At 47.3% G+C, this 13902-nt stretch overlaps 1 protein-coding gene across 4 annotated transcripts in view; it reads right to left on the bottom strand.

Annotated features, from left to right (window-relative positions):
• Positions 1-13902, bottom strand: part of LOC146351728 (cytochrome P450 2J6-like) — a 52381-nt gene that overhangs the window by 13310 nt on the left and 25169 nt on the right. For 2 of the 4 annotated variants that reach the window (XM_084847695.1, XM_084847693.1), the window contains 3 exons: positions 8090-8255; positions 5539-5688; positions 195-355 (listed from right to left, as the gene is read on the bottom strand). In XM_084847695.1, coding sequence (XP_084703821.1) covers positions 195-355; positions 5539-5688; positions 8090-8255 — 477 coding nt within the window. Of the gene's footprint in view, positions 1-194; positions 356-5538; positions 5689-8089; positions 8256-9799; positions 9993-10504; positions 10593-13902 lie in introns of those variants that run through there. The other 2 variants (XM_084847696.1, XM_084847697.1) reach the window with 2 other exon arrangements.

The raw sequence follows: 13902 nt of genomic DNA, 5'->3' as shown, positions 1-13902 counted from the left end.
CCGGGTTCTAGTCCCCACTCAGCTATGAAGCTCACTGGGCGACTTTGGGCCAGTCACTGATTCTCAGCCTCACCTACTTCACAAGATTGTCATGAGGCTAAAATGGAAAGGAGAAGCATCATGTATGCCACCTTGAGCTCCTTGGAGGAAAGGCAGGATAAAAATGTAACAATTAAAAATCAATCACTCCTTACGCGTGCCCAAAAGCTGCCACCAAATGCCTGTATAGCCTTGGAGCCTTTGATCAGCTGGTGGAAAGCATCATCATTCGTGGAAAAACAGTGCCCCAAAAGCATAGCAGAAATCACATTGTTAACGGATAGCAGAATGGGACTGTAGGGATCAACAGGCGTTCCTATGAAGAGAAGGGAACACAGCTATTTAATACTTATTTCAAACATTTATATTCTTGCCATTAATAAGGTTCTAAGGGTGGCTAACAAACAAAATGCTCTGCTTCTTGTGCTGCTGACGGACTAAAGTGATTTCATGAAAATGCAGAGATAACCAGAAAGTGCTTCTCATTCCGTTTCCATGTAGTTTGGGCCAGTGTCATTGTATAATAACTGCAGAATAAGAAAAATATGTAAATAAGAAATAATACTGTTAGGGCACAATCCTATGAACGTCTAGACAGAAAAAAGGTCCTACAACTCCCAGCATTCCCCAGCCAGCCATGCTGGCTGGGGAATGCTCGGAGCTGTAGACTTTTTGTCTAAACATGCATAGGATTGTGCCCTCAGTTATATATACTGAATGGTATAATGACTTTTTCCTTATCAATGAAGGTATATTTAGCATGCAGTGACAAAATAATCTGAAGGAGTAGCTGTTTATATTGAAGATCAAGAACGGTTAGTAAAGAAATGAGGAATAGGTCCAGAACGTTGTTATATTGTACTATTATTAAATACTGAATTAAGAGAGCTAACTGTGGGTGCTGTATATGCTCTTAATGTATCTCAAAGCAAATACCGTGAAGCCATTTTTTAAAGAAAGCTAGTACAGATTGCAGAAGGTGAAGTCATAATTGCAGGTAACATGAGTGGCATTATAGATCCATCAATGGATAGATCTAAGAAAAGAGGGGAAAAAAACCCTCTAATACGTTCCCCAACATTTGTTTTGGTGAATATGGAAGCCTTATTTTTAATTGGTATCTGGATGTATTTTAATCATAAATGAAGAGACTGTACTTTCATTCTATATCTCACGACAGCTACTCAAGAATAGATATGTTTTGATAAGACGGGGGATAATGAAGAAAACAATATACTCAAACATACAGTCTGATGATAATGCTGTAATACTGAGGTTTGCAAAAGAGAATAAGCATGGAGACAAACATCGGAGGCTATCTGCACAATCCTATATATGTCTACACAGGAGTAAGTCCTATTAGCTTCAATGGGACTTACTCTCAAGTAAGTGTGAATAGGATGGAAGCCTAAAAGTGCAATTCAACAGGACAGGTGCCCACTATGGAAGGCTCTGATCTTCCTCTGTCTATCCTAAGCCCTGGTGGCAAGAGCCCCTCTAGCTTGTTTATCTTCCTGGGGGCAGGAACAGAAATGGAGAGGCTTGTAGCGCCAGCAGATCCTTGTCCTCTGTTCTCCCTTCCCCGCCCTGCCCACTGGCACACCCCCTTTCTTCCCTCCCCATCCTGAGGCTGCAACACTAGTCTTGGGAGAGGAAGCTGCCGTGGGACTTTTCATAGCATTTGGGAGGGGGGGGGATCGGGGGGAGGAGGGGGGATCGGGGGGAGGAGGAATCCAAGCCAGATTACTTCCTCTGAGGCCATACCTCTGTCTTTGCCTTCAGAGGGGAAAATTTCCAGCGTCCAATGGGCCCACAGACAACAGCTACCCAGATTTTGAGATGTTTGTTAGAGGCTCTTGTCCGTGTCCCCCAGCCCCCCAAGAGAAGTGTGCTGGCGGACAGGGCCTTTTTGGTGGTGGCGCCCAAAAGAGGCTAACCTGGCATCCTCTTTGATGTCTTTTTGGCACCAAGAGATGACCTATTTATTCTCTCAGGACTTTGTTGGGCTATTGCCAATCTCTCTGCCATGAGACTGAGGCTTAAGGTGGTCAGTTACCAAAAAAGAGGACAAAAGAGGATGCAGCATTGCACAGAAATTGTGCATGCTAATTTAATGTATAGATGTACACTTAGAAATAATTGCTATAATTTAAATAGTAATACAATACATCTGACCCTAGTGGGGAAGACTAAAGTGACCAAGTAACCTGTGTCCCTGCTCAGTTTTTCTGTCCAGGTGCTAACTGCTGATGGGCCACTTCAAGGCACCTACTGCTCTCCTTTCTTAAGGCTCTTTATCTGACTTTGGAATGCCCTCCCCAAAGAGGCTAACCTGGCATACACAAATAGAGGACTGTCCTCTGACAGACTTCAGATAGAGGACTGTATACTGTATAAAGTAGGACACCTGGCCACCCTAGCTCTGCTTCATTTTTTAACATATTTTTTAACTTTGTATTTTAAACCTCAAAAAGCAAACATTACTTCATTAAAAAAAACATGCACAGACCTGCAAGACATATTGTTTTTGCATCATAGGGATAAGGACATAATGAGGACATTTACTTTGTTATTTTTCACTGTTAGCTATTTCAGATCCCTTCAGCAAGGCTCCATTTGACCAAATGGGTAGATGTAAGTCTATGCAGAGGTTAATAGATCTCCCGACAGCTACATGCAGCTAGGGATGTCAGAGAATTCCGTCACGGATTCCAGTGAGGCCGGATTCTAAAGAATCCGGAATCCGTGGCAGAATGGCCTCCCCCCCGCCGCCACCCCGTGGAAACTCCCCAGGACGGAGCGTACCTGGTGGTGGATGCGGCGGCAGCTCCAGCTGGTCTCCTGGCCGCTGCCGGGCTGCTGCGGCCGCAAATGGTGGCCGTCGTAGCTGCCGCCATTTGTGTGGCTGCCTTTGTTCGTGATAGGCTATGTAAATACTTACGTAGCCTATTATGGCAAAGAGCAGGGGTGCAAATGGCGTTGCAGCCATTTTCGTAGCTGCCTTTGTTGTGATAGGCGACGTAAATAATTACATAGCCTATCACGGCTTGGCAGCCACGCAAATGGCGGCCAGCTTGGTGGCTGCCATTTGCGGCGGCAGCAGCCCAGCAGCAGCCGGAATTCTGGCTGCGGCCAGCCCCGGCTGGCAGCGCTGCAGAGCGGAGCTGGCCGGGGAGGATTCTGGGGGGAGGGACGGAGCGCCTCCCCCGCACTGCGGATGCCCCAGAACGGAGCAAGGTAAGTGTTTCCTACATCCCTACATGCAGCCAGTTTGCGACTCGTCCCACATTTAGTGTGGTCAGTTTCATCAGGTTTGTGGTGCTCTTGTAAATAACAACAACAACAACTACTACTACTACTATTATTATTAACATTTCTATACCATCCAATAGCTGAAGCTCTCTGGGCAGTTTACAAAAATTAAAAACATTAAAAATACAATATACAGAGATTAAAAACAATTTACATAAAAACATAAACAGACAATATACACAAAAGAAACATATCTAAAACAACTTCAAACAAACAATGTCAAAAGCAAACAACCATAACCATAAGACATTCCAGGATCAATTAAAACTTATCATATGCTGCCGAATGCCTGGGAGAAGAGAATTGTCTTAACCTGGGGCCGAAAAGATAACAAAAGATAATGTTGGCACCAACTGGGCCTCATTGGAGAGATCATTCCACAATTTGGGGGCCACCACTGAAATGAGAGTGCAGGACCTGATGCAAGCACTCCAGGCATGGTTGGCTGCTTTTTACTTTCGGTCCATATTGTATGATACACACCATGCAGCTCTCATTTTCAGTCAGTTTAGCATGAGTGTAAACCCAGATTTAACACATTTCTGCAAACCTGCATCATATGGCATGAGCCACAGGGTGCAGAGTGATGACTTGCACCCATAGGGTGAAGCCAATGGGTGAAAGAAACCACATGATTATGAGATTTATTTATACAGCACCACCAATGTGTATGGAGGTTTACAGGTCCCTGCTCCTATGAGCTGGCGATCTAAAATGCAACACAGGGGAAACAGAGGAGAGGGAGGGAAGTGGAGGCAGGAGACAGGTGCTTAGGTCTGGGGATGGGCTCAGTTACAGCAGGGCAGGGAATGGGAACCTCCAGCCCGTGGAGCCTCTGTGGATTCCTCCAGGGGGCAGGGCTTGACCTCAGAGCCCCCCTCCCAGAGAAATCCGTAGTGTTATCTCCAATCACAGGTCACAGCTGCTCCTCCCAATGCCAGCTGGCTTTGTTTGTGTGCTGTGAGCCACCCGGAGCCTCCCCACTGGGGAGCTTGCCACATGGCGAAGCAGCAACGCATTCCTGATGGAGGCAGTGCCTGGAATGCTCCAGCTTCCGACTCTGTTCGGGTGGCTTTGCTGCGCACAAGCTTTCCCCCAAAGGGGAAGAACCACAATGCAGCGAAGCCTGGGCCCTGCTGGTGTGCCAGATGGATCACCCACCCAGTCCACAGGCTGGGAAGCAAATCGTGCCGAGGGGCGTGGCCCTGCCACCTGGTGTCATGTGGCCTGCAGAGGGCTGGGGGGGTCATCTGGATACCAAGCCTAATTTAGTTCCTCGCCCCTCCAGTAAGGCACTGGGCTAGCGGGTTATGCTAAAGGCTTCACAGAAAAGGCGGGTTTTGAGGAGGAATCTGAAGGAAGGGAGGCTGCAGCATAGAGGTGTTCTGGGAGGCAGTTCTAAGCATATCATAGAATAGTAGGGTTGGAGGGGCCTATAAGACTGTCGAGTCCAGCCCCCTGCTCCGTGCAGGAATCCCAGTCAGAGTATCCCTGACAAGTGGCTGTCCAGCCTCGTCTTGAATGCCTCCAGTGTGGGAGAGCCCACCACCTCTCTAGGTCACTGGTTCCATGGTCGTATTGCAGATGAGGCAGCAAGGGAGAAGTGGCAGAGCCGCTGAGGGAGCAGGAGACTGGCAGATGACCAAAGGGGATGGAGCTGGAGGAGCAAAGGTCCCAGGCGGGGATGTTGGGATATAAGGGCAGTGAGATGTGGCTGGGGGCAAGGCCATGGAAGCCTTTGAAAGTAAGGGCGAGGACTCATGCTGGAGCTGGGAGTACACAGGAAGCCACTGTAGGGATTTACGGAGGGTGGTTGTGTGATCAGAGCGATGGATGATTTTGGCAGCAGAGGGCTGGACGGCTGTGAGAGGACCAAGACAGAACAGTGGAAGACCAGAGAGGAGAAGATCTGCAATAACTTCAGGCATTTGCTACGGTGAGTCACGGCAATGGCCACCAGCCCTTGTGGCTTTGAAGATAGACCCATCGACAGCTATTAGCCATTCTTCAGAAGCAGCATATCGCTGAGTACCAAGTGCTGGGGAAACGCAGAGTGCTTGCGAGAGCTCCGAAGCATCTGCTTGGCCGTTGTTGGGGACATAATGCTGGACCCGGATCTAATCCAGCCAGCCAGGTCTTACAAATTGCCCATGACACACAAGGCCTTTCACCACATGGGCGTTGTACCTCTCTCCTGCGTGAAGACCTGGACCAAACTACTGGCCTCTTGCTGAATACAGTCCTCCAGACTGCTCTTGCCCAGGCCCAAATTCCGAAGGATCATCAGGCTAAACCGCCTCCGCTGCTTCCATTCGTGGCCGTTGGAAAAAAGGATACCTGGCATGGCAGAGATAATAAGAGGCTGGAATGAGGTTTCTCAAGCAAGGGTTTAAGGGTGATTCACGCAATCAGGGGAGGGAGGTGGCAGTGGGATTTTCACAGGACATCCATTTCCTTTTTTCCAGGTAGCCTGCCAGAAATCATTCTTTCCTATAATGGCAGGCCACCTTTTTGGCCTTGGGGGCCACATGCAGTGCCAGGTAGCAGGTTGGGGGTTGTACACGCACACTATCTCCCCGTCCCCTACATCTCAGTGCTCAGGGATAGGAGGTTTAAACCTCCACTCTCTACCCACTGAGATCAGGGGAGGGGATTACTGGGGGAGGGGAGTTTACAACCTCTGTCCTCCTCCCAGCAAACCTCATCCACGCAGATTTTTCCTCGCTGCTAATCTCTGCATGGGATGACTGGGAGTGGGACACGCTTAAAGCCTCTTCTGTCCCCAGCAATCTGTCCTCTGCCCCCAAGCTGATGGCTGATCAGCTGGGCTGCGGGGGAAGTGGGTAGGGTACCCCAGGGCTCTGTGGGCCACACAGAGAGCAGCCAAGGGCTTGTGCAGACTGCAGGTTTCCCATATGTATTTGTCCGAGAGCCTCATGTGGACTTGAGGACCGTAATCGCTACAGGACAACTTTGTCCTTTAGCGTGAAAAATATTTCATTTCCAACTCCCGGATATTTCAGTTCAAAGCTGTATCTATATGGAAGCTTGCTAATCACCCAGGAGACACGCAGCCTACATGGAACAAGTAAGTCCCAGTAAGTTCAGTGGGACTGATCATGAGTCAGTTGGTATGGCCATTTTAATGATTGTACCCGAGTGTCAGGATTCCTTTAGCCCCCCACTTTACTTCAATGCTCAAACATACACAGACGAGAGACTTCTGTCTGCAGCTTTTAATCCATTACTTCACAGGGTCATACAGATGCAAATTCTCAGAGAAACTCTCTGTCTACAAGGAATGCCTTCAGGGGATCCAAATGGAATTTATGAGAGTTGCCTGCCGTTTGAAGAGGGAAGCGGTCTCGCTAGCCTAACTTAAGCGGGGGGAGGTCCTTCTCTTCTCATGAGGCCTCTAAGCGCAGCTTCTCATGCAAGGCCAATCGGGTAGACCGTTTGAGTTCCGCCCCTGCCTTCTCTCTCTTTGCTCTGTGCCTGCGCCTGTCAAACTCCTGTTTGCTGCCTCTCACGGGGTGGTGGGGAGGAGGGACCCTCAAACTCAGCCATCTGTACGTTTGTAACCAGAGAAGCCGGCCTCCTCATATCTGGACTAGCCTGGGAAAACACCTCCCCCATGTCTGGCGGTTCTCCTTCAGAATCTGAGCTGCTATCCTACTCCCTGCACTCAGAAACACCCCTGACATCCAGTTACGGAAAAGTCTTCCCAGGGAAGCACCACTAGGCTACTCGTCTGGTTAATTTTGAACACGCTGCAGTGCAGGAATGAAGAATTTTCCCCAGGACTGCAGGTGAAACCCTTCCCAAAAGCTCCTCCCCTCCCTGAAGCTCCACCCCCTGAAGGCTAGTGAGATAATCCCCGCTGTTATTTCTGATAGGGATGTCGGGGAAATCTGAAACGGATTCAAATGACTTTGGACTTCTCTGAATTCGACCTGCGGATTCCACAGCGCACCAGCATCCTCCAAGCTGCATGGATTCCGCTGACTTGTGGACCTTTTTTTACTTTCCAAAAATTGTATGCAAAATTAGTCATACAAAAATACGAAAGTCACTAGAAAATATCCCATTATATATGCCATTCTTTTAAAGAAAATAACATTTTATACGTCTGATTTCTCTTCAGCCTCCACTGTGTAGCACTCTGTGTAGCACTCTTTTTTTATGCACTCTGCTCATTTATTGTACACTGAGAAATATGTGCAAAATGTTGCGTGCCAACGAAAGTTATGTAAATTGCTGTGGACTCTTTACATACTTTACCAAATGGAGGAAAAACAATCCGATTCCATCAATGAGCAGACGACGGACTGAAAGATGACTGACAGTCCGCAAAACACACATGGAACGGATAACACAAGATCTCTACATCCCTAATCTCCGATCAGTGATAGCAGCGGTGATTCCCCTGCACAATTGGCAGGGATGTGATACATTAGGTGCTTCATCCTCCGGTAGAAGAAGGAACAGGGCAGGTGAAGCCACCCTGACCAAGGGGGCAGGTGGAGGTGTGCTCCTCCACGTGATGCCTTGGTTGGGGACGGAATTTACTGCACGAGGGGTTTCCCCACCCTGAAGTGCAGCCACACTTTGGCTGGGAAATTAATGACCTTTCGTCACACCAAGAGTTAAATGCTGCCACTGCATTTTCCTGTTCCCCAACTACTTTCATTTTTTTACAAATGGGGTTCCCTCATTACGCATCAGTAATGACAAATACCATGTTTATTGCCCGCTACATCCTTCAGGTGCTGTGGGACAGGCCGGTCTGCAAAGTCTTCAGAACGGTCGATCAGGATCTCCTTCACTGCCTTGAACCCATTCAGCACAATAACAGGGGTGTGTCCCAGCCAGAGGGTGTAGACATTTCCGTATGTTGAGACCATCTGAAAGACAAGCATGCATATCATAGATGCCTTTATCTGTGCTTTCACACACCTTTGGCTTGTGTGCCACCTGGACCCTGTCCTGGAAAAGGCAGATCTGGCCACTGTCCTTCATGCCTTATACATTCCAGATTAGATTACTGCAACCAACTCTAGGTGGGCTGCCTTCAAAAAGGTTTGGAAACTTCAGCTGGTACAAAATGCAGCAGCCGGGCCTGCCTTCCAAGGCATATAACTCTGATATTGATCAAATTGCATAGGTTACCAATTCCTTTCCAAGCAGAATTCAAAGTGCTTGAATTCCAAGCAGAATTCCAATAACACAAAATGATATTACCCCCCCACCAAAATGGTGGGGGACCAAGAGAGTTGAAGGGCCTCCTTCTCCCACGTAAGGCTGCCCAGCCACTGCGAGCATCATGAGATGTCCTGCTGAGCATCCTTTTGGTGTCAGAAGTCAGATTGGCCGGGATGGGTGGAAAGGACCTTTTCAGAATGGGCAATTCCCAACCCCAGGAGGCTTGATTGACTCTCTTTATTGACCATCTCAATATGCTGCCAATGCCTTTGTGTTGTGCAGTGCCTTCAGTTTAGTCTTCTATGATTTTAATTTCTGGGTTCTATCTCAGTCTATTGTTTAGTCTTTATTCTCCCATGATTCTTCACCATTGGCTAATCTGGCTAGGGCTAATGGAAGTTGTAGGCCAAAACATCTGGAAGGCCACCAATTGCCTACCCCAGATTTAATGAGTACCGTTCCAAATGAAAATGTCCAAAATCCATCCCTGAAAAGAACCATCTTCCCATTCAGGGCATGTCCCCAGGACAGAAGCTCCAGAGCTGGTCAGTCTTCGGGGAGCCAATCCCACTCTTGTTCTCTAATGAGGGACAACACCCCATCCCACCCCTTACACAACATGCACTGCATTGAAGGTGGATGGTCAGGCAGATTATGTAATGCCTCTTTCAAAATCATTTTACTAGTGTATAAAATAAAGCCAGACTGCTCACTTGAGAGAATGATATTAAAGGCAAAACTGAAGTGCTTTGGCCACATAATGAGAAGACAGGACACCCTGGAGAAGATGCTGATGCTAGGCAAAGTGGAAGGCAAAAGGAAAAGGGGCTGACCAAGGGCAAGATGGATGGATGATATTCTGGAGGTGACGGACTCGACCTTGGGGGAGCTGGGGGTGGCGACGGCCGACAGGAAGCTCTGGTGCGGGCTGGCCCATAAAGTCACGAACAGTCAGAAGCGACTGACCGAATAAACAACAACAACAACAACAATAAAATACTAGCTGATATACCCGGCGTTGTCCAGGATGCAATTTTGTCATAGGCACTATTTGTTAGAAACACATTAAGGTAGGTTTATGCTTCTCGGAAACGCCCCATAAGAAAGGTGAAAAGCTGAATCCACCAGACTTGATTAAAAAAGCACAACAATTATAATGAGCAGATTGAATAAAAAACACTACTAAAAATGCAAGAGACTGAATCTGTAAGCACTACTACAATATAATCCACACTGAATCTCATACCACTATTAAAATGTTCAACAGAGCCTTCCTTGCTGGATATTGCAGGAACAGGGGAGACAGACTAAATGCTCTCCACAGTCAGAAAAGAAACCATGAGTAAAGGGGGGGGGGGAAATGGCAGCCAGCCAATCCAAGGTGAAGGAAGTCAAGAGTGAATGGGAGAGAGACCAATAGAATGAAAGATGGCCGATAGGCTGACTGGTAGCTGAAATCAGAAACCTGACCTGTACCATGATTCAAGAGGGAACTTGTTAGTAAGGGAAAGTATAAACAAAGTAATAATGTGACCCCCTGACTCCTGTCATACACTCTGGCAAGTGAGAATGTGAAGTAAAAGGGGCAGGAACTCTAGGGCCCAAATGGCAGGCTCAGTGGCCCCTGCAGTGTGATTAGGCCCAGGGCAGCTCCCCCTTATGCCCTGTCTTACAGACGGCCCTGCAGCCAGCCACAAACACACAAACCCAAAACTCTTCAATTCAGCTACATGTAGAACTCTGCTATTTTGCCCTTCATTTTGCAATTGCCTTCTCAATTCCCCCCAGTTCACTCTTTGAATAAAGCCCTAAGTCTCCGCTCCACCGTGTCATCCCAGCCCCGCAGACAGGCGAGCACACACCGCACCACATTTCACATTAGTGTTACTCACACACTACTTACTAACAGATATAACTGGCATTGAAAGGGGTAAAGATATTTAACACTAACTTGCTTGCTCGCTGGATATTGCAGGAACAGGGGCGAGAAACTAAATCCTCTGCACAGTCAGAAAAGAAACCATGAGTAAAGGGGAGGGAACAAACAGCGGCCAGCCAATCCAAGGTGAAGGAAGTCAAGAGTGAATGGGAGAGAGGCCAATAGGATGAAAGATGGCCAGTAGGATGACTCATAGCTGAAATCAGAAACCTGGCCTGTACCATGATTGAGAGGGGGTACTTGTTAGTAAGGGAAAGTATAAACAAAGTAATAATGTAAACCAGTGCCTCCTGTCATACACTCTGGCGAGTGAGAATGTGAAGTAAAAGGGGCAGGAACTCCAGGGCCCAAATTGCAGGCTCAGTGGCCCCTGCAGTGTGATTAGGCCCAGGGCAGCTTCCCCTTCCACTGGAGAAGGAAATGGCAACCCACTCCAGTATTCCTGCCAAGAAAACCCCATGGAACGTATCACAAGGCTAAAAGGGATGACGCCGGAAGATGAGCCCCTCAGGTCGGAAGGTGTCCAATATGCTACTGGGGAAGAGCAGAGGATATTTCCAAGTAGCGCCAGAAAGAGTGAAGCGGCTGGGCCAAACCCGAAAGGACACTCAGCTGTGGATGTGTCTGGTGGTGAAAAGAAAATCCGATGCTGTAAAGAACAATATTGTTTAGGAACCTGGAATGTCAGATCAATGAATCAAGGTAAGCTGGAGGTGGTCAAACATGAGATGGCAAGATTGAACATCGACATCTTGGGAATCAGCGAACTAAAATGGACAGGCATGGGCGAATTTAATTCAGGTGACCATCATATCTACTATTGTGGGCAAGAATCCCTTAGAAGAAATGGAGTAGCACTCATAGTCAACAAAAGGGTGGGAAAAGCAGTATTGGGGTACAATCTTAAAAATGATAGAATGATCTCAGTACGAATCCAAGGCAAACCATTCAACATCACAGTAATTCAAGTCTATGCCCCAACCACTGAGGCCGAAGAAGCTGAGGTTGATCGGTTCTATGAAGACCTACAACACCTTCTAGAACTAACACCAAAAAAAGATGTCCTCTTCATCATAGGGGATTGGAATGCTAAAGTAGGAAGTCAAGAAATCACCGGGATAACAGGCAGGCATGGCCTTGGTGTACAAAATGAAGCAGGACAAAAGCTAATAGAGTTTTGCCAAGAGAACATGCTGATCATAGCAAACACTCTTTTCCAACAGCACAAGAGGCGACTCTACACATGGACGTCACCAGATGGTCAATATCGAAATCAGATTGATTATGTCCTTTGCAGCCAAAGATGGAGAAGCTCCATACAGTCAGTCAAAACAAGACCTGGAGCTGACTGTGGCTCAGATCATGAGCTGCTTCTTGCAAAATTTCGGCTTAAATTGAAGAACGTCGGGAAAACCACTAAACCGTTCAGGTATGACCTAAATCATATCCCTGATGAATATACAGTGGAGGTGAGGAATAGATTTCAGGGATTAGACCTGATAGACAGAGTGCCTGAGGAACTATGGACGGAGGTCCGTAACATTGTTCAAGAGGCAGCAACGAAATCCGTCCCAAAGAAAAAGAAATGCAAGAAAGCCAAGTGGCTGTCTGAGGAGGCTTTACAAGTAGCTGAGGAAAGAAGGGAAGCGAAAAGCAAGGGAGAAAGGGGAAGATATACCCAACTGAATGCAGAGTTCCAGAGAATAGCAAGGAGAGACAAGAAGGCCTTCTTAAATGAACAATGCAAAGAAATGGAGGAAAACAACAGAATGGGAAAGACTAGAGATCTCTTCAAGAAAATTGGAGATCTCAAGGGAACGTTTTGTGCAAAGACGGGCATGATAAAGGACAAAGAAGGCAGGGACCTAACAGAAGCAGATGAGATTAAGAAGAGGTGGCAAGAATACACAGAAGAACTATACAGGAAAGATCTGAATGTCCCTGATAGCCATGATAGTGCGGTCACTGAACTTGAGCCGGACATCCTAGAGAGTGAAGTCAAGTGGGCCTTAGGAAGCATTACTAACAACAAAGCTAGTGGAGATGACAGTATTCCAGCTGAGCTATTTAAAATCCTAAAAGATGATGCCGTTAAAGTGCTGCATTCAATATGCCAACAAATCTGGAACACTCAACAGTGGCCACAAGACTGGAAAAGGTCAGTTTACATTCCAATTCCAAAGAAGGGCAACGCCAAAGAGTGTTCAAACTACCGCACAATTGTGCTCATTTCACATGCCAGCAAGGTGATGCTCAAAATCCTACAAGCTAGGCTTCAGCAGTATGCGAACCAAGAACTACCGGAAGTACAAGCTGGGTTTCGAAGAGGCAGAGGAACTAGAGATCAAATCGCCAACATTCGCTGCATCATGGAGAAAGCAAGAGAATTCCAGAAAAACGTCTATTTCTGCTTCATTGACTACGCTAAAGCCTTTGATTGTGTGGATCACAACAAACTGTGGCAAATTCTTAAAGTGATGGGAGTACCAGACCACCTTACCTGTCTCCTGAGAAACCTGTACGAGGGTCAAGAAGCAACAGTAAGAACCAGACATGGAACAACCATTGGTTCAAAATTGGGAAAGGAGTACGACAAGGCTGCATATTGTCACCCTGCTTATTTAACTTATATGCAGAGTACATCATGAGAAATGCCGGGTTGGATGAATCAGAGGTCGGAATTAAGATTGCTGGGAGAATTATCAACAACCTCCGATATGCAGACGATACCACCCTAATGGCAGAAAGCGAAGAGGATCTCAAGAGCCTCTTGTTGAGGGTGAAAGAGGAGAGTGCAAAAGCTGGTTTGAAACTCAACATTAAAAAAACTAAGATCATGGCATCTGGCCCCATCACTTCCTGGCATATAGAAGGGGAAGAAATGGAAGCAGTGACAGATTTTACTTTCTTGGGCTCCAAGATCACCGCAGACGGTGACTGTAGCCCTGAAATTAAAAGACGCTTGCTCCTTGGGAGGAAAGCTATGGCCAACCTAGACAGCATAGTAAGAAGCAGAGACATCACCTTGCCGACAAAGGTCCGTCTAATAAAAGCTATGACTGCTCTTTGGAAGGACAGATAATGAAGCTGAAGCTCCAATATTTTGGCCACCTAATGCGAAGAGAAAACTCCCTGGAAAAGACCCTGATGCTGGGAAAGACTGAAGGCAAAAGGAGAAGGGGACGGCAGAGGATGAGATGGCTAGATAGCATCACGGATGCAATGAATATGAACTTGAGCACGCTCCGGGAGAGAGCGCAGGACAGGAAGGCCTGGCGTGCTATGGTCCATGGGGTCACGAAGAGTCGGACTCGACTGAACGACTGAACAACAACAACAAGCTTCCCCTTATTCCCTGCGTTACAGATGGCCCTGCAGCCAGCCACTAACACACAAACCCACACACAATT

This window comes from Heloderma suspectum, chromosome 3 (genome assembly GCF_057233095.1).
Source record: "Heloderma suspectum isolate Gila_16-S chromosome 3, 16-S_ref, whole genome shotgun sequence".
NCBI classification, from domain to species: Eukaryota; Metazoa; Chordata; class Lepidosauria; order Squamata; family Helodermatidae; genus Heloderma; species Heloderma suspectum.
Note: the sequence above shows the minus strand (reverse complement) of the source record. Positions and strands in the feature narration are given on the sequence as shown.